General features: G+C 40.6%; 1 protein-coding gene across 11 annotated transcripts in view; it reads right to left on the bottom strand.

Moving 5' to 3' along the window:
• LOC121009050 (sodium channel protein type 2 subunit alpha-like) overlaps nucleotides 1-27173 on the bottom strand; it is a 190344-nt gene extending 163171 nt beyond the window's left edge. For all 11 annotated transcript variants that reach the window (XM_040441962.1, XM_040441961.1, XM_040441963.1 and 8 more), the window contains exon 1: nucleotides 26907-27173. In XM_040441962.1, the coding sequence (XP_040297896.1) occupies nucleotides 26907-27173 (267 nt within the window). The remainder of the gene's footprint in view (nucleotides 1-26906) is intronic.
• Nucleotides 27174-27459: the final 286 nt, after the last annotated feature.

Genomic DNA, 27459 nt, shown 5'->3' with positions numbered 1-27459 from the left:
TTGAGAGTTTGTATACTTGTATACCTCATGCAATTGGGATCCAGTCTTTACTACAGGTCTTGAAAAATGCCAATTGACGGTGCAATTTAGGCCAACTTCCAAACTAGGGAACTACACCTCACTTGTCTGTGGGCTTCAAATTGATTAATAAGTTTTCCCCATGTGCCAAGGGATGCGGTCGACCTAAGAATCAAAGACCCAAATAATTTGCTGGTTAAAGGATTCTCTGCCAGGCAATGCCCGTAGAGTTAATTTTATTAGTTGTACATTGTGGATCTATCCACCCCCCTTTAGACATCAATTTTAAAATGTCCAATCACAAGTATTTATTAAAAGAACCAATCAGAAGCATAATGGTATGAAAAAAATACATGAAGACACACACAGACATGACTCATATCTGAAAAAGTCCCTGTATATATTTCATAACGACAGATGCAAGAAGTTCCCTATTTGCGGTGTCTCTCTAACTTCGTAAGAGAATCAAGAGAACAAAACGAACTGTATTTCATAATCATAGATGTTATATCAGCCAGACATTTAAACATAAAAACCAAAAATGGAGGTTATTTGACAATTAAGTACAATTAGCACAATTCATGTTCATTAACCACTTAATTTCTTTCACACAATAAAATTGAAAAGTATATAGATTTTGTGGGGGAAACATTAGATTTTGTTTTGACAATATGGTTTTAAGTTTCAGATAACTAGATCCATCATAAAACTGGAACCGCAAAGATTTACCTAGCAGTGTTTGAGGATTTGTATATTAATTCTGTTGGGGACCCATTTATTAGGTTTATTTGATTATTTTTTACATATACAGCATTGAAGATATGTTTATTGTTTGGGTGGGCTCAGAGGAGAAGGTCAATAATGTTGTATCTCATTTGAATAGATGCAATCATATGAATATGAAGTTTACACCTAAATTTGGAAGTTCCCAATTACAGTTTCTGGATGTGCTTTTATCTATTTAGGGTGATGATGTCTTCATAAATGGCTATAGGAAACCCTTTAAGAGTTCATCTCTTTAGTGTAAAAACAGCGATCCCTTATGGCCAATTTGTTATATTAAGGAGAATCAATGGCCAGGACAGTGACTTTGTTAGACAGGCTAATTGAGTTGAAGTTACAGTACATCTCCTACAGAGCGATTACCCCCAGACAACTACTAGACGATGGTATGTTAAAAGCATTGTATTTAGAGCAGAAAAAACTTGCGGTGAATAATCTATACAGAGAACAATCTAGAAGGTGTACCTTCTCATTCAAATATAGTCCAGCAGCAATAGTGGTACATAATGCCCTTTTTAAGATTTGGCATATATTGAAGAATGTTCAAGGAACATTTTAAATCTAGATTCTGGACATGGCTCCCTCTGTGGCAGGCGCAGCACTATGAAGTGCCTTTTGCGCAGTGGCATTAGAAGAATTTTGATATCTCTGACTTTTAGTCTAACCAGACTGTCTATTACTCTGTAATTCCTCTAGCGCCGTTCTATGGAAACAGTAGGTTTAAAGAGCACATCAAATGCTTGAAATAACTTCTTTATTAACTTCAAATTTTCTTCATATATAACACTGCCGCCTCCGCAGCAGATAGTCCATGTACAAAACATGTGTTGAAAAGATATCACAAAATGGCGGTATGATTAGGATTCAACTGTTCAATCTTGTCATTCAACATAAAATGGTGGATATATTTCTCTCTTGAGTATCTGTACTCTCACTTTAAGTTATTTAAGCACTTTATGATCTGGTATGAGAAGTTCGCAGTTTGTATGCAATTTTTATGAAATCTGGTTTGAATGCTTCCAATTTGTATTTGCAATTGTATGGTTGCAATTGAATTTGCAATTTGTATTTGCAATTGTAGTTTGAATTTGGTGGAACTGTAAGTAAACACATATATATCTAGTTCAGTATACAGTTCTAATCACAATACCAACAACAGAAACATTATATAACTGTTATAAATATCTACTGTATTTTGGTCTCTCCTGCTTCCATAAAAACACAGGCCTGTAGCCTATCAGAGGCTGGTGCAGGCGTCATTGCGCCACCTGAGACGTACAGCGTGGGACACAGGCCGGAAGAGGCCTGCATCACATCGCTGAAAGTGGCAAGAAGGTAAGTATATGTGTTTATTTTTTTTTTTATTTACACTTTGATAGGGGTCCTATCTGGCACTCATGGGGGCATCTACTGGGGGCCCTATTTTGCTTGTTTATGACAGAAAGGGTTTGCTGTTGCGAAAGAGAATATTGCAAAAACATCTGCAATACTTTGAGATGGATTGGCCGTCCATATCTCAGTTCTGCACCCCTCACCCGTATAGCAGACAAGAATAGGCAGTTCTATCAGAAGGCAAAATGTAACGATGCATAAAATGTTGAACGTACACACTGGTATGTATGAGGCCTAAAACCGGAGTATTTATAAGTGCATATTAGGCTGCATATATGTTTATCGTCTAGGACTATTCACCCAACGGGAGCCACCTGTGGATATTGGATGGCCCTATATGGCATCCATCACAGACCTCCATTGCATGTATATGTGTGAGCATATAACTCTGACAGAAGGCTTGAATGCCATGTGCTTACAGCTTTACAGATATTTCACATATTGATTTGCGCTCACGCTAATTAAGAAAGCTAAATACATTTTTTATCTTTCTCTGGCTTTGCTGAGGACATTGAAATAATTGTATAATTCATCGAAATCAGTAAGTAATAGGTTTTATTTTCCATTAAGCTCTGATAATGACAAACTAATTATCTTTATAAAGCATCATTCTCCAAATGTGTTTCACACTACTCATTTAAAAAACAGGAATTAAAGTAATAGCTATTTGGCCAATATTCAGTAATATACAAGTAAATGTGTTGGTAAAATCGAGAGCCAGTAAACACAGCATGATTGTTTTGTTATAATGCACTAAAAACACATAAACAGTCTATTAAATATGAATACAACATGAATACAACATGAGGCGATTACAATAAATTGCTCCTAAATGTTTTCTTCATGGTCACGATGCATAATGGAAAGGAACCACATTCAAAATTTACTAGCGAACAGTGATGGCCAGTTCGCAGTGTTTGCCAACGAACACATGCGGGCTGCCATCTTTAGTAAGGTTAGACTCACCTGTCCGGCGATGCATAGGTAAGCCTTTACCTGTGCCTGTGCCGCGAGCCGGTCTGAAATCAAATGCGGTCACCGGGAGCAGGCAGTTCCGAGAAAAGCCGCCGGGGGCCTTCATCGGGCTGTTCTTGGAACTGCCTGCTCCCGGTGACCGCATTTGATTTCAGACAGGCTCGCGGCACAGGCACAGGTAAGGGCTTACCTGTGCATCGCCAGACGGGTGAGTCTAACCTTACTAAAGATGGCAGCCCGCATGTGTACATTGGCGAACACTGCGAACTGACCATCACTGCTAGGCAATAGTAGAGATAATATGTCAAAAGAAAATGGCATCTTAAATAATTGTCATTTTTTTTAAAGCATTTAACCCCTTAAGGACACAGCCTTTTTACACCTTAGGACCAGGCCATTTTTTGCAAATCTGACCAGAGTCCCTTTAAGTGCTGATAACTTTAAAACGCTTTGATTTATACAGGCCGTTCTGAGATTGTTTTATCGCCACATATTGTACTTCATGACACTGGTAAAATGAAGTCAAAAGTTTCAGTTTCTTTACTTCTGTAATACATAGTAATACCCCCAAAAATTGTGATGACTTTACATTCCCCATATGTCTACTTCATGTTTGAATTGTTTTGGGAATGATATTTTATTTTTTGGGGATGTTACAAGGCTTAGAAGTTTAGAAGCAAATCTTGAAATTTTTCAGAAATTTACAAAAACTAAATTTTTAGGGACCAGTTCAGGTCTGAAGTCACTTTGCGAGGCTTACATAATAGAAACCACCCAAAAATGACCCCATCTAAGAAACTACACCCCTCAAGGTATTCAAAACTGATTTTGCATACGTTGTTAACCCTTTAGGTGTTGCACAAGAGTTATTGGCAAATGGGGAGGAAATTTGAGAATTTCATTTTTTTGTCTAATTTTTCATTTTAACCCATTTTTTCCACTAACAAAGCAAGGGTTAACAGCCAAACAAGACTGTATCTTAATTGCCCTGACTCTGCCGTTTACAGAAACACTCAATATGTGGCCGTAAACTACTGTACGGCCACACAGCGGGGCGTAGAGTGAAAGGTGCGCCGTTTGGTTTTTGGAAGGCTGAGTTTTATGGACTGGTTTATTTACACCATGTCCCATTTGAAGCCCCTCTGATGCACCCCTAGAGGAGAAACTCCCTAAAAGTGACCCCATCTAAGAAACTACACCCCTCAAGGTATTCAAAACTGATTTTACATACGTCGTTAACCCTTCAGGTGTTGCACAAGAGTTATTGGCAAATGGCGATGTCATTTTTTCCACTAACAAAGCAAGGGTTAACACCCAAACAAGACTGTATATTGCCCTGACTCTGTCGTTTACAGAAACACCCCATATGTGGCCGTAAACTACTGTACGGCCACACAGCGGGGCGTAGAGGGAAAGGTGCGTCGTTTGGTTTTTGGAGGGCTGATTTTGCTGGACTGTTTTTTTGACACCATGTCCCATTTGAAGCCCCCCTAAAGCACCCCTAGATTATAAACTCCATAAAAGTGACCCCATCTAAGAAACTACACCCCTCAAGGTATTCAAAACTGATTTTACAAACTTTGTTAACCCTTTAGGTGTTGCACAAGATTTAATGGAAAATAGAGATACAATTTCTAAATTTCACTTTTTTGGCAGATTTTCCATTTTAATATTTTTTTTCCAGTTACAAAGCAAGGGTTAACAGCCAAACAAAACTCATTATTTATGGCCCTGATTCTGTAGTTTACAGAAACACCCCATATGTGGTCGTAAACAGCTGTACGGGCACACGGCAGGGCGCAGAAGGAAAGGAATGCCATACGGTTTTTGGAAGGCAGGTTTTGCTGGACTGTTTTTTTTGACACCATGTCCCATTTGAAGCCCCCCTGATGCACCCCTAGAGTAGAAACTCTAAAAAAGTGACCCCATTTTAGAAACTACGGGATAGGGTGGCAGTTTTGTTGGTACTAGTTTAGGGTACATATGATTTTTGGTTGCTCTATATTACACTTTTTGTGCTGCAAGGTAACAAGAAATAGCTTTTTTGGCACCGTTTTTTTTTTTTGTTATTTACAACATTCATCTGACAGGTTAGATCATGTGGTAATTTTATAGAGCAGGTTGTCACGGACGCGACGATACCTAATATGTATACAATTTTTTTTATTTATGTAAGTTTTACACAATGATTTCATTTTTAAAACAAAAAAAATGTTTTAGTGTCTCCATAGTCTAAGAGCCATAGTTTTTTCAGTTTTTGGGCGATTATCTTAAATAGGGTCTCATTTTTTGCGGGATGAGATGACGGTTTGATTGGCATCTATTTAGGGGTGCATATGACTTTTTGATTGCTTGCTATTAAACTTTTTGTGACGTAAGATGACAAAAAATGGCTTTTTTTACACCGTTTTTATTTTTATTTTTTTACGGTGGTCATCTGAGGGGTTAGATCATGTGATATTTTTATAGAGCCGGTCGATACGGACGCGGCGATACCTAATATGTATACTTTTTTTTTATTTATGTAAGTTTTACACAATGATTTCATTTTTGAAACAAAAAAAATCATGTTTTAGTGTTTCCATAGTCTAAGAGCCATAGTTTTTTTCAGTTTTTGGGCGATTATCTTGGGTAGGGTATGATTTTTGCGGGATGAGATGACGGTTTGATTGTTACAATTTTGGCGTACATGCGACTTTTTTGATCACTTTTATTACCTTTTTTGGGAAGTAAGGTGGGCAAAATTTCAATTTCATCATAGTTTTTTATTTTTTATTTTTATGGCGTTCACCGTTCGGGTAAAGTAACATGACCGTTTTATAGATCAGGTCGTTACGGACGCGGCGATACCAAACATGTGTAGGGAATTTTTTATTTTTTATTTTTAATCAGTGATAAATGTGTTTTTTGATTTTTACTTTTTTTTCACTTTTATTCACTTTTTTTTTGACCCAGACCCACTTGGTTCTTGAATATCCAGTGGGTCTGATGTCTGTATAATACAGTACAATATATATTGTACTGTATTTTACACTTTGTCTGAACAGATCTATGCCTTTTAGCACAGATCTGTTCAGCACCATGGACAGCAGGACGCCTGAGACGGCGTCCTGTTGCCATGGGAACCTTCCCCGTCTGCACAGTACTGCTCAGAACTGCGCAGACGGGGAAGGGTAAGGAGGGGATCTGTCGGGGGGCTGTCTGGGGGCTCTCTCCCTCCCCATCGGGGGGCTGCAAAGGCACAGCAGCCCCCCGATGGGAGATGGAGGGAGCTCCCTGCGCTGTTAACCTTTTCCATACAGCGGTCCGTACGGACCGCTGTATGGAAAGGGTTAAACGGCTGACATCGCATCGCAGATGTCAGCCGTTTATACCAGGGTGCCAGCAATGTGCAGGCACCCTGGTATACCCACTAGAAGCCAACGATTATACAAGGGGAGGCGGGCGGGGGATCGCGATCCCGCCTGCCGCACCGCCCGCCTCCCGCACCGCCCCCACCGCCCGCAACCCTCCCCCTGCACCTCCCGCCACCATAAAATCATTCGGGGGTGCAGGGGGCGTGAATAAAACGTTATTTTAGGCAAATAAAGTTTGGGATCAAAAAATGCAGAAATCGCAGCGCGGTCTGAATTGACCTGCGGTTTGCCGCGATCGCCGACATGGGGGGGTCACGGGACCCCCCCGCGCATTTAGCCTAGGTGCCTGCTCAATGATTTGAGCAGGCACCGGGTTCCAATCACCGCCGGCCGGGCGGCAGTGATCGGAACAACACATGACGTACCGGTACGTCATGTGTCCTTAAGTACCAGGACATCATGACGTACCGGTACGTCATGTGTCCTTAAGAGGTTAAGTATGGGGGGGGGAGCAAAAACCCTTAGTGCCAAATGCAGCTGTTTAAAGGGCATCTAGGAGCAACGGGGGCGTTGCCATTACACCTAGAGGCATTGCTCTCTGTGCAACTGCCTTCCCCTCTGCACTTTGATTGAATTTAGGAGAGTTCAGGGCCAGGTGTGATGACATTTTCACTGCCTGGTCCTGTCAATCAAAGTGCAGAGGGAGCAGGACCAGCAGAGAGAGCAGAGCCTCTAGGAGTAACAGTAACGCCCCCGTTGCTCCTAGAGGCTCATTTGCATATACTAAAACATCATTCTTCTCTGCTGGCACTTATGAACATGGGACCAACACAGATGCCTTCAGGTGCCAAGCGCACATGTAACAGGTCAGCCAGTTTCATAGGTACAAATCTGCTGACAGATGCCCTTTAACCGCTTAGATGCTTCGGTCACCCCATCTGTCACTCCACTGGTGCCCTTGCAATGCAATGATCTCTGGTTTGCTAGAGGCAGTTATTTTTACACTGAGATCCGTTATTTTAGAGGAAAGAAAAAGTTATTCCTTCCTGGAAGACTTTTTCTGCCATCTAAAATAACAGATCTCAGACGGAAATGGCTAAAACAAATGCAAAATGAGCATAACAGATGCTTATTTAGGTAAAGGATGAAGGATCCGTTTTTTTTTTGTTGTTGTTGTTTTCTGTTCTTCTGACAGGTCAGAAGAACGGAAAGCAAAATGGTGATGTAAACCTACCCTAACTTCTATTTCATCTCCTCTTTTAGATTTTTATTGCTGGCTCTTGACCTCGGGGCCTTTTGTATGGGATGGAAAATATTAAGCAGTGAGCCACAGAGCTCATAGGAGAATTTTCTTTGTCTAAAAAACCTCAATAGTATTCTTCCCATACACAATGTACTGGTATCTAGATCCTGTCTCTATATAAACCAGCACATTGCATGACTGATTTTTTTTAACTGTAATTTTAATAGGAATATGCAGGACATCGTTATATAGATATAACAACATTTACAGAATACAAAAACCAAAAGAAAGGAATAAAAGGTAATAGCGGAAATGTTAGTCATATCCTATCTGATACTAACCTAATATAGTACTTAAAACAGCCCTGTCAACAGGATCAACCCTATTAAACCAGACATGGTGGCAGGTAGGTTCTCATCATGCTGATTAAAACTAAACCTTCTTTTTGTCTGTACGATAAACAGCTGCAGAGATATCAGTGTTTTTATTCATATGCAAATGAGAGGTTCAAGCACCAGGACGGGGAGCTGAATGCTTTGAGCACTGCTTTGTAACATCTCCTGATCTCCGCATTACCCCCTCCATTTGATTGACAGGGCTAGAAATCATCATGCCGAGGGCAGTACTGTGTCCTAGCATGTACATATCATATACTCTATGTACTATAGCGTTACCACACAGATCTGCTCAGAAGGCTAATCTACATATTACTGCTTTATTTACAAGCACGATATATGATTATAAAGACACTAGTAACGTGTGTTAGCTTATAAGCATAGAAAAAAAACCTGTTGTCTCTGTGTGGTAATGCTTTGGTTTTGTGGGAAGTGCATGGTTTTGCATATAGAGATCCCAGGTTTGAATCCTGGGAGACACAAAAATCAACTTTTTTTCTCTCTCTCATTTTACCCATAATAAAAGGCTATATATAATATATAATCAGATAATAACATATTATCACACAGGACCAAAACATATGTGGCTGGAGGAGACGGTTTAATGCGATGAAGTAAATGAGGAGTGTGATTCCGAAACAGTTTATATTGAAGTTGTGGGTAATAGACCGTGCGGTAATAGGTAGTCAGATACACTCCTAAGTACTTAAAGGAGGTATGATACCAACGGAAATTATAATTTGTTTGGAGAAGGGATTGAAGAGAGGAGGGGATATTGAGTGATAAAGCTTCAGTCTTGGAGGCATTCATTTTATTTCCAGTGTGGGGACTCGCTCTGGTAGACAGGATTAGCGGACGCAGTAAAGAGGCAACAACAAGTTCTTTGGATCAAACAGTTCAGTGTTTTATTCACACTTTAGGCAAGTGACAAAACAAGCAGTCATATTCAAGCAAAAAGTCACCTTGCGGTGTTGGTGGTAATTCACACCATGCGGCATTTCTGCCTCAAAGAGTCCTTGCTGATAGCAGCACCAACCTGTTTTCACGCCAAACAGGTAGAAAGCCATCATCCAGACACAAGGCTCCCAGATCCCAACATAGAGACATGGCTTCTTAGCCCAGCTGCCTATTTAAGGACAGCCAGGTGCTGCCAAAACCCGGATCGGCATTCAAAATCCGGTCCGGTATTTGACCTCACCTGGCTGTAAATCAGCCCAGCAGCACATGCTGGGAGGAAAATACCTGTTTTCACAGACCAAACCTCTCACTGTGTCACACCAGATAAACAGCTAAAGGAGTCCAGTAAAGCAAATTACATTGGGCAGAGTAATATGAGGATTGAATAAAGTATGTAGATTTTTTTTTTTAAAGAGGAGAAAATCAGCAGAAGTATAATTTTATATTTTTTTTTAGTAATTGCAAAAAAGTTAATGCCACAAATTAAATTAGAATAATCACAAAAACAGTCCATTATACTATTACAATTCCCCAAAAAATTTTGATGCTGTGTAAATTATAAATAAATGTAAATAAAAACTGAATGCAAATCTCACAGACCTAATATTTTATTCACAATAAGATTTATTCACAATATCAGAAGTTGAAAGTGAGACATTTTACTATTTCATGAAAATAATTAACTATTTTAAAACTTGATGGCAGCAACAATGTCACCATTGTGTAAAATCCTCTTTTTTTTCACCACTTCATCACTGGATGATTTTCTGTTTTTGCATTTTTGCTTTTCACTAGCTGCCTTTCCTGAACCATAACTTTTATATTTTTTCATTTACATAGTTGTATGATTATTATTATTTTTTTTTTGCAGGACAGTTGTACATGGTAATGGCATCATTTTATATTGCATACAATGTAGTGGGAAGCTGGGAAAAAATTGAAATGCAGAGGAATTGGAAAAAAAAAAAATGCAATTCCGAAACAGTTTTATGACGTTTGTTTTTATGGTGTTCACTATCAGGTAAAACTGACTCATGACATAAATTCTCTGGATCAGTACAATTACAATGATACAACATTTATATTGTTTTCCTTATTTTTAATACTGAAAAATACTTTGGAAAAACAGTGAGTTGGCCATTTTGATTTTATTCCGTTCACGTCATTCGCTGTATGGTATAACTATTTTATATATTAATAGTACAGACATTTTCAGATGCAGCGATGCCTATGATGTTTCTTTTTTGATTGTTTATTTTTATTTTGGAAAGATTTGATTTGAATTTTATGTTTTTTAATTTATTTGATAAAAAAAATTTTCAATCTTTTTTCTTTTTATCCCCCAAGAGGACCCCAATCATTAGATTGCTATTTATAATTAGTAATGGATTTCTAGCCATTAGAGAATACAAAGTTCAGTATATTCAAATGCACTGCTGCCACCTGCTTAGCATCTTACTGCTAAGGAACACCTTCCCCAATCTCACCCAGGGATTTTTTTACCTTTCAGATGCCATTTGACCATGGCATCTGAGGGGATTAATGCCTGTGGTGTTATCGCAAATCGTAGACATTAGCCCCAGGTGTCTGCTGAGTGAAAGAGCAGGCACCTGGCAGCTATGGTGCCCACTACACTCTGGAGCGGGCACCATTTTAAAGACCATACCGCTGACATATATAGTTGTAAAGTGGTGGGGAAGTAGTTAACAGCAATCTGTAAATGTCTGGGAATTGAGGAGACCAATTGCTGGAGTTTTGGGAGAGGAATGTTGTCCCATTCTTGTCGGATGCAGCATTCTAGCTGCTCAACAGTCCTGGGTCTTCTTTTCTGGATTTTTTGTTTCATGATGTACCAAATGTTTTCTATTGGTAAAAGGTCTGGATGGCAACCAGGCCAATTCAGCATCTGGACACTTATTCTGTGAAGCTGTGCTGTTGTGATAGATGCAGTATGTGGTTTAGAATTATCTTGCGGAAATATGCAAGGCCTTCCCAGAGAGAGAAGTCTGGATGGGAGTCTATGTTGTTCTAAAACTTCTAAATACTGTCCAGCATTGATAACAGCATACATGTTCAGTATACAGTGCTTTTTCAAATGTAAAAGCTACCCGCTCCATAAGCACATTGTCACGGTGGGGAGTGGGGGAAACTCCCCACCGTTTTATACGGGCTGATACTAAGCCTAGACAAAGGGAAAAGGCGCAGGTCACCTCCTACTGCCGCCCTAATCCTTACCCTGATCTCCTGACCGTGTGAGTGCCCCCAAAAGGTGGGAGGGCTCATACACTGGAACTTGGATACTGCTGACCCTAATGGTCCCTTGCATAGGGGTCAGGAACTGCCTGCTCCCGGTGACTGCATGTGTTTCAGAGCGGCTCACGGCGCAGGCACAGGTAAGGACTTACCTCTGCATTGCCGGACTTGGGAATAAAGATGGCAGATCGCATGTGTTCGTCGGGCGAACACTGCGAACTGGCCATCACTGGTCTGGAATAGGAGACAAACGGTTCCTCAAGGACACAGATGAACCAGAGTCTAGTAACAGATGGAAGAAAGATAGATAGATAGAGGATAGAGATCTGTGGATGGCACTGTTAAGGGGTGGGGGGGGGGGGCTGTGGATGGCACTGTTATGGGCTGGGGTGTCTGTGGATGGCACTGTTATGGGGTGGGGGGGGTCTGTGGATGGCACATATATAACAGTGCCATCCACAGATGCCCCATAACAGTGCCATCCACAGATGCCCTATAACAGTGCCATCCACAGATGCCCCATACCAGTGCCATCCACAGATCTCCCATAACAGTGCCATCCACAGATCCCCCATAACAGCACCACCCACAGATCCCCCATAACAGTGTCAGCCACAGATCCCCCTGTAACAGTATACTTCACAGATCCCCCCATAACAGTATCCGTCACAGATCCCCCATAACAGTGCATCATCCACAGATCCCCCATAACAGTGCGTCATCCACAGATCCCCCATAACAGTGCATCATCCACAGATCCCCCATAACAGTGTGTCATCCACAGATCCCCCATAACAGTGCGTCATCCACAGATCCCCCCATAACAGTGCGTCATCCACAAATCCCCCATAACAGTGCGTCATCCACAGATCCCCCCATAACAGTGCGTCATCCACAGATCCCCCATAATAGTGCCATCCACAGATCCCCAGTGATAGTGCCATCCACAGACCACCATTAGTTCCAAACCCACCAAAAGCACACCTTTTGGTTAAAAAAAAAAAAATCTTATTTTTCTCTCCAAAAACCTAGGTGCGCCTTATGGGCCGGTGCGTCTTATAGGGCGAAAAATACGGTACCTGCCGCAGAAAAGATGGAACAACGACAACCAAACAACCTGACACCTCCTGCAACCACCGGAAGCAAGCTGGCTCCAGGCAAGGCTGCCCCTAAACTTTAGGTTCACCCCTCCGGGAGACCAATGGGGCCCCCTTCCGGAGTCATAGACAGACAAGGAGATGTCTAGCAACCATGCCAGGCATAACACCAAACATGACAGACATAGTACACCAAAGAAGACATCACCACACGCCCATAACAAAAACTCACACCAAACACAACAACAGGTAAGGGTAGGGGATAGAACATAGAAACAAGGAGGTGACATTGATGTTCAACTAGGATGGTCCTAAGACTGGACAGATGGAATCCAGGAACATCAACACTCACACGAAGGCTGGAGACAAAACTAGATCTCAGACTCAAAACACAAGGATAAATAGAGCCTAGAGACAACACCCAGTTCCACACCAAGGAAGACATTAACCCCACGACCACCAGACAGAAGGAGGAAACAACTTAAAGGGGAAGTTGTGCACAAGCAAAAAAAGCAACACGTTGCAGCAGGCAACAGCATGCGTGGCAACCATATCACGGCGCACACATAATGCATCCCTATACCATCAAAGATGCAGGCTTTTTAACTATACGTTGATAACAAGCTGGATGGTCCCTCTCCTCTTGAGAACATAGAATCCATGGTTTCCAAAAGACATTTCAAATTTTGATTTTCTGAGTCACAGAACAGTTTTCCTTTTTGCCTCAGTCAATTTTAAATGAGCTTTGGCCCAGAGAAGATGGTGGGATTGCATTTCTGAATTATACAGTAACCTGTGTTCACAGACAATGATTTCTGGAAGTGTTCCTGAGCCCATGCAGGGATTTCTAATAGAGAGAGAATCATGCCTGCTTTTAATGCAGTGCCACCTGAGGGCCTGTAAATGATGAGCATCCAATGAGTTGTAAATTGCTGTTTTTATTAGCACCAATTGCTTTTCCAGCCTTTTGTTGCCCGTCCTAACTTTTTGAGATGTGTTGTTGCTGCCATAATGTTTCAAATGAGTTATTTTTTTTCATGAAATGGTAAAATCTCTCACCTTTCAACATCTAATATGTGTTCTATGTGAATAAAATATAGGTCTATAAGATTTGCAAATAATTTTTGTCTGTTTTTATTTATATTTTACACAGCATCCCAATGTTTTGGAAATTTGGTGTGTAGGAGGAGAACAATTAAAATAATGGTAGTAGTGTTTCCATCAAATTACAGAAATTAATGCCACCTGACAGAATCCCCCTGACTGTAATACGATCTGGTTTCTATTAGGAAACCCGACAATTCCCCTGACCAGAAAACACAGCATACTGAAATATTCTGTCCTGCATTTGTGACTGAATCTGCAATGGAGGCTCCTGGTAAACCCTCCAGTAGAGATGTTAGAGAAACCTAACATGGAATTCGGTACATGCAATCATCTCTCCATCAGTCAGAGCATAATTGCTTTTCCAGAAAAGGAATGAGAGGACGATTGCTCGACCATCTCATATCCTCTGCACTAAATTAGGCCATTTTATTGACACCATGACGCAGAGATTTACCAAGATCTGGATCACAGCATCGGATTAGTCACATTAAACACACAAAAATTTGTAAAGTTTACATTTTACAGTTCCTCCTGTCCACACTTTATCTAGTAAAACCTGCAGGCTGCTTCTCTAGTGATACCCGTTAGATGCTGCAGTAATAGTGACTATCACTAGAGAGGAATATCTAACAGATTTTTGACAGATGGGTAAGGTTCCATCAGAATATCACTATAATGATTATTTTCAATAAATTTTAAAAAAAACAAGACATTATGACAAACCTAGTTGTTTTAACTTGAATTCAAAGATTTGGGAATACATGGGCTTACACAGGCTAAGTGATAAAAATATTTTGTAAAAAAACAATCGCTCTAACCAGTATTCAAACCAATGAGCAAGATCCAATTGGCCATGCTACAAACATAGCCAGTGTGGGACTGGGGTGCCTGGGTCCGAACAGTAATATTCATTCTGTGAGTCCACTGTAATGCTACATGCAAATATTATCTGTTCACACAGGAGCAGCAGCAGCAAGATGCTACAAGAGGATTATGGGGTACCCTGAATTGACTTTTAGAGGGCAGATCCTGCCTCTGTGCCAAGAAGTTATCTCAGCCACTAAATGCATCTGTAATAATAAACTAGGTACTTTGTTATATAATCTAAACGGTTTTTAATATGAACATCGGCTGGGTGAGATTTTGCACGCTGCTTATCTATATGTAGTGCAGTGAGTGCCATGTGCCACTTGTGCAGAGAGTGGAGAACTAGGGGTCCAGCTTGCTCAAGGGCCAACAGTTCCCCTGTGAGAACACAGCACTAGATACTTGAGGGGTAGTAACAGACATCCTTCTTCACATGATGTCTCCTGTAGCTTAACGTGCTTTGTTAAATGAGTAATATTTACACCCTCTAGCCTCCCTGAGATGCTTCCCAGTGTGCATGTCCTGTGAGTTAACCACTCTGGAATGTGGCCTGGTCATCTAACACAAAGCAATGGCTTTGTATATGTTAACCACCTATCACTAACTCACTACATTACAAGGAATATAAAAGGTAATGTAATAATTAAAGGATACAGAACCAATAAGTACTCACCATATTTTATCTCTTATTAAGAAACGCTTTTTTCCCCCAAAAGCAAATACTAGTGAGTGCTTCCAATATGGAAGCGCTCACTAGTATGCAGTAGGTGTGGGGAGCAAGGAGTGAAAAGCTGCAAATGCTGCTGGTACTTACCCTCCTGTTCTTTCTCCCTGGGGCCACTCTGCACAGTCCTGACTGCGTACAGGCGACAGTGCAGCGTGGTCCGGAGAAGACAATGGAGCGCGACTGGAGGAACAAGGGTGCAGGAGAGGTAAATTAATTTATTTATATTATCTCTGATCTAAGGTCTGATATGGGGGTATGGCTTGTAAGTCTAATGGGGTCTGACATGTAAGTCTGATATAGTCTGATCTGAGGTCTGATGGGGGCCTGACCTGAGGTCTGATGAGGGTCTGATCTGAGTTCCTGATATGAAGGTCTGATCTGAGCATCTGATATGGAGGTCTGATCGGAGGATCTGATATAAAGGTCTGATGAAAAATATTTTTTTTCCTATTTTCCTCCTCTAAAACCTGGGGTGTGTCTTATCATCAGGTGCATATTATAAAGTGAAAAATAGGGTAATTAAAAATACCCTTACAACACACAGGGCAAACTTGTCTTTTGCATAGGGATGCACAGTTCAAGGGCAGCGGTGAAGTGGCTTTTAGTTTATTTACTCCTCCATAAGACCTCATTTATTATACCTGTTCACACATGAGACAAGAACAGCACTTTTGGCTGCATTTATATTAAAAACTTTAGGAAAAAGATTAGTTATATAAAAAAGGTAAAACACTCAAAAAATGTTTAAACTATTGATGTCAAATAACATCCCATGTTCAGCCACACACCCTAAAACTACAGCCTCTTTTTACGTGTGTAAACTTGGTTGGTATTTTTGGTTGGAAAAAGTGGGAACCCTACTCTCAGCTTTGTCCTAAATGCTAAAAAAGCTGCATTATTACAGGGTTAAAAGGGTTTTCCAGTACTTTAATATTTATGGCATATCCATCAACATCTTTTCAATACCTGCTCACCTGCTAATCAGCTGTTTTGCAGTACTATAGCTGCATAAATTTTGACACCTGAACCACACAGCTCCGAACTGGTTACTGCAGCTCTCCACCCACTGAAGGTGGTAGTGCTGTAGTAATGAGATTCCTTCTGGGAAGACTTTATGAAGCTCTGTAGTTCCTTTATTGACTTATGGCACCGGAGCTACAATGTCACAGCTGATGCGACACTCCACACCCCTGCCAATCAGATATTAAAGCCTTATCATGAAATGAAATACAGTAAAACTACCTTCCTTATATATATATAAAAAAATACTGTCCTTTGCTGTCTTTCAACTGTGGTGCTAGCCACACACATCAGATAAAATTCAGTTAAACCCTTTTCTTTCCCTTTTATTATTACCATTCTGTATAATGATGTGCCTTGTAAATCTAGTATCAATCCCCCATTGTGCTGATAAAAACACATTCCTGAGTGATCTCAGAGACATGCGTGATGCACACAGGAGGAGGGGTTGATGGGAATAACTGTGGCCTGCACTAACAATTAATTGGGATTCCACCAGAAACTTCATCCTAGGTAGGATGTAAGTATTTATTTGCCCTATCTCTTGTACACCCCAGGGTGTCAGTCATGTGTTATAACGTGGTAGGCAGCAATGTGTTATGGCATGGCTGACCGGATGCCTACCCCATATTTAGGGTAGTGAGGTTTACTTACTTTTTATTATTCTGTCAATTTCTCCTGCTTTTGTGCAAATTAAACAGGTAGCAATGATAGGCAATTATCAAGACAACCCCTATAAAGGAGTGGTTCTGCAGGTGGTGACCACAGACCATTTCTCTGTTCTCGTCCTTTTTGGCTGTTGTTTTTGCATTTTGTCATTGCTCTCACCCCTGGAGGTAGTATGAGGTGGTGTCTACAACATACAGAAGCTGTTCAGGTAGTGCAGCTCATCCAAGATGGCACATCAATGCGAGCTGTGGCAAGAAGGTCAGCTGCGTCAGCACAGTGTCCAGAGCATGGAGCAGATACCAGGAGACGTGGAGAGGCTGTAGATGGGCAACAACCCAGCAGCAGGATCGCTACCTCCTCTTTTGTGCAAGGTGGAACAGGAGAAGCAGTGCCAGAGCTCTGCAAAATGACCTCCAGCAAGCCACTAATATCTATGTGTCTGCTCAAACTGTCAGAAACAGACTCCATGAGAGTAGTATGAGGGCCTGACGTCACAAAGTCGGTGTTGGGCTTACAGCCCAACACCGTGCAGGACGATTAGCATTTGCCAGAGAACACCGATATTGGCAGATTCAACACTGGTGCTCTGTGCTCTTCATGGATGAGAGCAGGTTCGCACTGAGCACATGGTCTAGAGATGCCATGGAGAACATTCTGCTGCCTGCAACATTCTCCAGCATTACCGGTTTGGAAGTGGGTCAGTAATGGCGTGGGGAGGCATTTCTTTGGAGGGCTGCACAGCCCTCCATGTGCTAGCCAGAGGTACGCTGACTGCCATTAGGTACTGTGATGAGATCCTCAGACCCATTGTGAGACCGTATGCAGATGCAGTGGGCTCTGGGTTCCTTTTGATGCATGACAATGCTAGGCCTAATGTGGCTGAAGTGTGTCAGCAGTTCCTGCATGATGAAGGCATTGATGCTATGGACTGGCCTGCCCGTTCCTCAGACCTGAATACAATCGAACACATCTGGGACATCATGTCTCATTCCATGCACCATAGACTGTCCAGGAGTTGACTGATGCTTTAATCCAGGTCTGGGAGGAGATCCCTCAGGAGAACATCTGCCGCCTCATCAGCAGCATGCCCAGGCGTTGTAGGGAGGTGACACAGGCACGTGGAGGCCACATACACTACTGAGCCATATTTCCTTGTCTATGGGCATTTCCACTGAAGTTGGATTAGCTTGAAAATATATTTTACACTTTGATTTTGAGTATCATTCCAAATCCAGACCTCCATGCGATATTAATTTTAATTTAAATTGATTAGTTTTATGTTTTATTGTTCTCAATGCATTCCACTATGTAATGAATAAAGATTTGCAACTGGAATATGTCATTCATTGAGATCTAGAATGTGGTATTTTAGTGTTCCCTTTTTTTTGGGGGGAGGAGTATATTTATTCACTTATCCTGCGTAAGTTTATTCATTCTCAAATCTTTTGAATTCACGTTCCAAATCTTTTGAATTCCAAACCCACCGATTTTGGTAACACGGCTATGTAATCTGTGGTGGGATCTCTCAACACTCGCCATACGGGGAAAGACGGATCAGGCACAATGAATTTGAGACAAAAAATGAGCAGGAGTGTACATGCTTTTGGTGGAGTAGGAACGAATAGCATCAGTAGTACTTGAGACCCCACAAGACTTTATGTACTGCGGAAAAGCGAACAAATCTACAACAATCCAACAAATTTACATATAAAACAATGCAAACACAACTATAGACGATATCATAAAAAAAACTACAAAAATTAGTCACAAATTACTAAAAATACATGAAAAATTACATAAAATAAGGATCAGAAGCAAAAAAAGGCATCATCACCAGCAATCAAATACTACATAAGAGTGTATAAGTAGTATAATAGATAACTTGGGACTTGGGAAATACAGGGTGTAATCACATAGCATGAAAGCACAAACTACCAGACATAACACTGGTGTGTGTAACCAGGATGGTGCCACCCCAACACGCCATTCAGCATACCTTTGCATGTTGGTGTGGCGCCATCCTGGCTACACGCACCATGGGTAAAGTTAACTTTTCAGCTCTGATTGGACCTAAACGTATGGGCTTACAGTGTATATTGATTACTTTTTTAATGCAGTTCTAACAGTGTTATGTCTGGTAGTTTGTGATTACACCCTGTATTGCCCAAGTTATCCTACCAATACACTAATAATCATGATTATACTTTATACACTCTTATATGGTGTTAGATTGCCAGTAATGATGCCTTTTTCTCATCCTTATTTTTATTTTTTTATTATTGTGTCAATTTAAGATGCTTATATATTTTTGGTACGTTGTGGCTCATTTGTGTTTATTTTTTTGGTATCCTTTTGGAGCCTTTACCAGTCACTGTATGGTTTACTTGGGTATTTAATTCTACACACTAGCACATTCACGTGAAAGGTTATATGTATCTTTGCTGTATGGTCCATTTTGTTTAATTATAGACAATATCATGTTGTTTGTTACCTTACCGACAATGGAATTTGTTAACAACATAAGACAATCAACCCAACAACAAAAGCAGCAACAATAGTAAAAATAAAAGTAATGATCATATGATTCTTAAAGGGGCATAAAACCAATTTTTGAAAGCCTAAACATTTTTTAAACAAGCTCTTTTCACTGAATATTCCTCCCTCCACATGGACACCTTGCCCTGTCAATCAAGGACAGGGGGAATGTTCAGGGAAGCAGTGGATGAGCACCAAGTGGCTAGGGCATGTCCTTGGTGCATTTAAGCCCTAATTTGCATATATAAAAATGTATAACTTAATATTGCTAAAGGCAGCAACACACCTGGAAAAGAAAGATATGTTTTTAATCATCTAGGGCAGTGGTGGCGAACCTATGGCATGGGTGCCAGAGGCGGCACTCAGAGCCCTATCTGTGGGCACCTGTGCCCTGGAAAAAGTCTATGGTGTACCAATATGCCTTTGACTTTTCCTGCCATTCATAAGCGTAGGGCGCACTATGAATGGCACAGGCAGCCCACTGAATGTAGGCAGGCTATTATAGCTAAATGATAAAGTATGTGGAAGATATACTACACTGGACTGTAGTATTCAGGTTAAACTGCCGTGTTGGCACTTTGTGATAAATAAGTGGGTTTTGGGTTACAGTTTGGGCACTTGGTCTATAAAGGTTCTTGAAACTTGTTTTTAAAATAAACCTGTCACCAAGAAAATGCAGTCGGCATGTGGGAGGTCTCATCAGTGATTGACAGCTTTACAGGCAGCAGTCAATCAGTAATAAGACTTCCCACTTGGCTACTGAGCTCCGAAAAAGTACAGATTGAAATAACAAATTACATGTTTTAATGAATCTTTTCCCATAAAGCTATTTATCAATCTGCTCAGCTCCTTTACAATTACAACAGAAGGATTACAACAGAAGGTAACACCTCTATTATAAATGTGGTGGCAGATAACCCAAGATCCACCACTGAAAACAACTGATGGTTACAGTTCACCTCCTCTCCCTCCCTGCACAATGACCTATGAACAGGTCACAGGGCATGCCCACAACATTCTTCCTTAGAAGTCAATGAGTCATTTCCAGACTACAGTTTCCAATGGTCCATCATCTGGCTACTGTAAACCATCTCTAAATTTCTGTTAAAAGAGCAGAGCAGTCACTCAAGAAAGATGGCTGCCCCTATGCCATGTACAGAAAATAGGATATAATTTTTTTTTACAACAGAAAATAAAAACAGAACAGAAAACATGTTTCAGAATCAATCAATTGATTTTAATTAATTTGGTGGAGGTAACACAGAGCTTCCTGCATTGGGTATAAACATACAAAACACTATCAAAGTGGTAAAAAAACTTATATAACAAAATAAACTTCTAACACAGAACAGCTTGATCTTGTTACTATAATAGGTATAATAATGTTATAAAATAAGTATAATTGTGTGACATAACCCCTGAAAATATCCACAATAGGCGTTCTCAAATACGCCTGCAACTAAATTACTGGGTAAAGCTGTTCTTATTGTGTAATGAGAATGTTCATGACAAATCAGTGTATATAGCAAGTCTAGCAGAACCACAATCTATAGCTTTTTAAGAATATCACTTACAAAATAACAGGTATGTCTAGGAGTCTAATGAAATGTCTAGATGTCTGGGAGTCTACTGAAATGTCTAGATGTTTAGGAGTCTACTGAAATGTCTAGATTTATAGGAGTCTACTGAAATTATATGTCTAGGAGTCTAATAAAATGTCTAGATGTCTAGGTGTCTACTGAAATGTCTAGATGTCTAGGAGTCTACTGAAATGTCTAGATGTCTAGGAGTCTACTGAAATGTCTAGATGTCTAGGAGTCTACTGAAATGTCTAGATGTCTAGGAGTCTACTGAAACGTATATGTCTAGGAGTCTACTGAAATTTCTAGATGTCTAGGTGTCTACTGAAACGTATATGTCTAGGAGTCTACTGAAATTTCTAGATGTCTAGGTGTCTACTGAAATGTCTAGATGTCTAGGTGTCTACTGAAATGTCTAGATGTCTAGGAGTCTACTGAAATGTTTAGATGTCTAGGAGTCTCTAAAATGGAGACATGTTTTGTATTCCTAACAGGGCAGGCAAGTCTCTTGAAAAGATTTCTGACAGATGTCTCTGAGTTTTATGGGGGTCCCATTGACTTCAGTGGGGGTTATTTTCCTCCTTAAGCTGCCCCTTGAAGAGTCTGTGAAAGTCAGAATCTGCTAACTTGAATTATATTTGCATGAAGGGAAGTACCATTTATTAAAGGCGCCCTACTGGCACTGTCTATTTTGGACTTTGATAACACATCCTGATCTTAACGATCTTGTGGAGATCAACATCTGTCACAAATTCACAGCAAGGGAATGTCTTACTGCAGCTGCATCTCCCTCCTTTCCTACATTTAGTCTAGTAATCACTCTTACAGTAAACAACAAGGGAACTGCAAGGTGCAGGGAGGTAAGATAGATGCCAGTTTTGGCTAATAAGACACATCTTTGTATGTGACAAAGTTTCATATTGTCACATGTATCACCACTGATTTATAAAAAAAATAAAAATATTATGACAGGGACTCTTTAAATTCCTAATCTGTGAAGCAGCTATGAATATGTCTTTGTAATGAGCTATCAATGGCTCCTGTCACACTGAGAGGCAATGAAAGTGGCCACATGGTCCTTCTCGGCCCTTTACCTACATCAGCTCCACTTTTTGCACCTGCCTTTGCTGCAGTACCCTGAAAATGAGTTTGTGTTTCTTGTAAAATTCCCCTAGAGCAGTAGTCTCTCCTGCTTGATATTTAATAGGATGCCTTCTAATTTAAAGAGGTCTCCATACAGGACGGATTTATCATCTACCTGTAAATATTTCATTTTTCATTTTCAAGCCTTTTAGCTTTAAATTCTGTGCTGATATATTTTTTATATATATTTTCATAAGGATTGGAACTTTGGATTTCTGATATAGAGCTCCAAACCCACTGCATAGATAAAGAGTTAAAGGGGTTTTTCAGAATCATAAAACTGATGACCTATTCGATTAATGTCAGATTAGTGGGCGTCTGGTCAGCTGATTTAGCGTATTACCAGGAATAGCTCCATACTACAAGGTATAGTTCCATTCTGCCAGTCACATATTAGACACAGCTTTTCAGTTTTGGCTATGTCTTGTACTACAGCACAGAGTGGCTCAGTTCCAGTCACATATACCGGACTGAGCTGTAATGCCAAGCAAAGCTACTACCGAAACTTGGACCTATTCCTGGTGACCAATGAAGGGGATGAAGCACTTGTTGAAGGGTCCGTCCCCCACCAATCTGATATTTTTGGCCAATCCTAGGGATAGAACATGAATTTTATACTCCTGGAGAACTTCTTTAAAACAATATTTGCAGCCACCACAGCATACAGCGTACATACTAAGGCAAAAGTGATAGTGCTAATGAGTGAACCATCGTGCTGCCCTGTTCTTGAGCAAAGTACTGAAGGAAGACAAGGCCTGACTTCCAAGCTGCACCCACTGCCTCTGTATCTCATTCATTATTTTACAGGGTGGGCCATTTATATGGATACACCTTAATAAAATGGGAATGGTTGGTGATATTAACTTCCTGTTTGTGGCACATTAGTATATGTGAGGGGGGAAACTTTTAAAGATGGGTGGTGACCATGGCGGCCATTTTGAAGTTGGCCATTTTGAATCCAACTTTTGTTTTTTCAATAGGAGGAGGGTCATTTGACACATCAAACTTATTGGGAATTTCCCAAGAAAAACAATGATGTGCTTGGTTTTAACGTAACTTTATTCTTTCATGAGTTATTTACAAGTTTCTGACCACTTACAAAATGTGTTCAATGTGCTGACCATTGTGTTGGATTGTCAATGCAACCCTTTTCTCCCACTCTTCACACACTGATAGCAACACCGCAGGAGAAATGCTATCACAGGCTTCCAGTATCCGTAGTTTCAGGTGCTGCACATCTTGTATCATCTGAAGGCAATCGTCTATGCTGTGAAGATACGAGATGTGCAGCACCTGAAACTACGGATACTGGAAGCCTGTGATAGCATTTCTCCTGCGGTGTTGCTATCAGTGTGTGAAGAGTGGGAGAAGAGGGTTGCATTGACAATCCAACACAATGGGCAGCACATTGAACACATTTTATAAGTGGTCAGAAACTTGTAAATAACTCATGAAAGAATAAAGTTACGTTAAAACCAAGCACACCATTGTTTTCCGTGTAAAATTCCCAATAAGTTTGATGTGTCACATGACCCTCTTCCTATTGAAAAAACAAAAGTTGGATTCAAAATGGCCGACTTCAAAATGGCCGCCATGGTCACCACCCATCTTGAAAAGTTTCCCCCCTCACATATTCTAATGTGCCACAAACAGGAAGTTAATATCACCAACCATTCCCATTTTATTAAGGTGTATCCATATAAATGGCCCACCCTGTAGTTTGTCAGATGCCGTTATTTTATCAATAAGCAAAACTAACGGTATGGTCATATCTGGCCATGTCTTGTGTTTCTTTTTTGTTCAAGTTATAACAGGGACGCGTTCCGGCTCGTCAATGGTTGATAAAGGCTCAGGACAGGCCGAAATGTGTCCCTGTGATAACTTGAGCAATAATAGAAACTAACTGATTGAAGATAGCGAGTGCTAGGATCTCGTCTATATTCCACAGGGACTGACCCCCTTAATGTGCACCACTGAGTGCCGACCGAAACCCTCTTTGTATCATTGTGCTTTTTTGTCAACAGACATAGGTAGTTTTAAGAGCATATACCATGGGGCAGGTTACCTTTCAACAAGGGCATCAAAAAGATATCCATATGGGACTATAATAGTGGGCAGTAAGAACGCTCATTACAGTGCATTCGGAAAGTCTTCAGACCCTTTCACTTTTTTTAAAATATATTTTGTTATGTTGCGGCTTAGTTTAAAAAAATAAAATAATATTTTTCCCCATCATTCTGAAATCAATACTCCATAATGAAAAAGTGAAAGGAAAAAAAAAAAATCTTGCATTGACATTCAGATATTCAGACATTGATATTCAGAGTCAGACCCTTTACTCGGGATTTAGTTGAAAATGTCTGATGGAGTTCATGTCAGACCCCTGGCTGGGACACTCAAGGACATTCACAGAGTTGTCCCTAAGCCACTTCTGTGTGCTTAGGGTCACTGCCTGAGGTCCAGAGCACTCTTTTGATTATAATAATACCTCTACTTTGCTCCATTCAGATTTCCATCAACTCTGGCCAGTCATTCTGTCCCAGCCACTGAAAAACACTCCCACAGCATGATGCACCCACCTCCATGCTTCACTGTAGGGATGTATTGGGCAGTGCTTGGTTTCCTACAAACATGATGCTTAGAATAGAGGCCAGAAAGTTCAATCTTGGTTTCATCAGACCATAGAATCTTCTTTCTCACAGTCTGAAAGTCCTTTTTTTTGCAAACTTTCTTCTGTCTTTTACTGAGGAGAGGCTTTTTTTCTGGCCACTCTGCGATAAAGAGCAGATTCATGGAGTACTGCAGTGATCGTTGACCTTCTGCAAGTTTCTCCCATCTGCACACAGGATCTTTGGAGCTCAGCCAGAATGACCAATGGGTTCTTGGTCACCTCTCTTACTAAGTTTGGTGGGATAGCCAGCGTTATGAAGAGTTTTTGTTGCAAACTTCTTCCATTTTAGAATTATTTAGGCCACTTGTGCTTTTGGGGACTGTCAGTCAGCAGACATTTTTTGTCCCCTTCTTATGATCTGTGCCTCCATACAATCCTGTCTCTGATCTCTACAGGCAGTTCTTTCCTTCCGATGGCTTGGTTTTTGGTATCTTTCCAAATCATGTCCAATCAAGTTTACCACAGATGAACTCCATCAAGGTGTAGGAACAGCTCAAGAGAAATGGTAGGCCCCCAGAGCTAGTGTCATAGCAAAGGGTATGAATACTTATGTACATGCAAAATTTTAGTTTTTCCTTTGCAATAAATTTGCAAACATTTCAAAAATTCTCTTTTCACTTTCTTATTACGGGGTATGGAGTGCAGAATGGCGGGGAAAAGCTTCTTTTTTTTTTTCTTTTCTTCATTTTAGCACAAGGAGGCAACATAACAAAATGTGAAAAAAGTGAAAGGGTCTAAAGACTTTCCGAACGTGCTGCATATAATTCTGAAGCTGAATATGTAGTTTGAATTCCTCAATGTCTAATTCATCTGGCTGGCAGATGCAGCTTTGGTAGCATTTTTTCAAATTGCTGCAATGTATCCAGAATAAAAATGTAAACTTTTCAAACAATCTTAACCACTTTGTTTTAACATCTACAGTGCCTTGAAAAAGTATTCTATTCATACCCCTTGAACTTTTCCATATTTTTTCATTTTACAACCCACAAACTTAAATGTGTTTTATTGGGATTTTATGTGTTAGACCTACACAAAATAGCAAGTACAGTATGTGTGAAGTGAAAAGAAAAGGATATATGTTTTTCCAAATTTTTAATACATGAAAATCTGAAAAGTGTGGCGTGCATTTGTTTTCACCCCCTGTACTCTGATACCCCTAAATAAAATCCAGGGTGACAAATTGCCTTCAGAAGTCACCTAATTAGTCCACCTGTGTGTAATTTATATTTAGTATAACTACAGCTGTTCCGTGAAGGCCTCTGAGGTTTGTTAGAGAACATTGAAGATCAAACAGCAGTGGCATACCGCCAATAGCGGCAGCCCACGCAACTGCTATGGGGCCCGTAGCAGGGGGGGGGGGGAGAGTACATGTAAGACCCTCCCGCCTACAACGTCTGCAGTTATTTATGTATTATGCTGCTCCGTTGGGACCTGATTCCCCTCTTCTCAGGCGCCCCTCCCCCACTGTGTGCACACACAGTGCACGTACCAGCACAGATGTCCCTGACCCTGCCAGCTCTGCAGCCAAGCCAGCGCTTGCTCTATTCTTTCTGCGCTGCACTGGCCAATCAGCATTTAGCAGGCTAAGCTCCTGCTGCTGATTGGTTAGTATCGCACCAGCAGACAGAACTGAGCAGGCGGGACATGGCAAAGTTTATGGTGGGGGCATAGGTGTGCTATCTGCATTTTTTGCGTACCGATTGAAATGAATGGGTCAACATCCTATCCGCACAGAAACAAAATACGTTAGTGTGCATGAGGCCTAAGAAAACAAATAAGCTTGCACGGGAGCCCTACACCTTTTCCAAAGCTGCTTTATCTTATTTTAATGATCTAAAGTTACTGTATATTGATGGAAATCCTTTGTAAAAGTGTACACACCAATGCATCAGGAGGATGAAAGTCAAAGACATGTCTGAGATCTACACTTTTTATATTACATAAGACTAATGAATATACTTGGAGAATTATTACCGTTTGGTGCTTCTGTCCTCAACCTCAGAAAGAGGATGATACATTTCAATGCTTGATACAGAAATGTGAATTACTGTAATGCATGACAACAAATGCATTATTAATGTAAGAAAATAAACCAAGAAGTGACACACATAGACATACCTGTTTGTTACTGTAATACGGGTCAATGTCCTCCATTGGTTCGGACACCATTCCTGAAGGTATGTCTCCATATATAAAAGGCAAGGATTTGCCTGCTTCCAAGTCCGAATTTGGCTTGGGGCCATTTTCATCATCATCATCTCTACGATCCTTTGCTGGTTTCTTAGCTTTTTCTTCTGCAATGCGCTTTTCGATAACTGCAAGAGATTCTCTAGTGAACAAGCGAAGGCTGTCAGGTCCTGGTGGGGGTACAAGTGGCTGTTCCATCTTCTCATCCTGCACTAATTACCAATCAGCTTCTCACACATGAAGGTGCTGGAAATAAAGGGAAAAAATTGGTAAAAATCAAGAAACCATATCTTCTGTGGATAAATAACTGTTTCACAACCAACTAGCCCTTGCAGAAAAGTAAGTCCATAGAGCCCTCAACATGGCTCCCAACATTTTGGACTGTTAAGAAGTGCAAGAATGTACTATAGGTTCACACATTTTCCAGTTGTACCATAGCAGCCACAGCATTTGCCCATAAGTGGTTAAAGAAAAAAGTACACCA

Source organism: Bufo bufo, chromosome 7 (assembly GCF_905171765.1).
Source record: "Bufo bufo chromosome 7, aBufBuf1.1, whole genome shotgun sequence".
In the NCBI taxonomy this organism is placed as follows: domain Eukaryota; kingdom Metazoa; phylum Chordata; class Amphibia; order Anura; family Bufonidae; genus Bufo; species Bufo bufo.
Note: the sequence above shows the minus strand (reverse complement) of the source record. Positions and strands in the feature narration are given on the sequence as shown.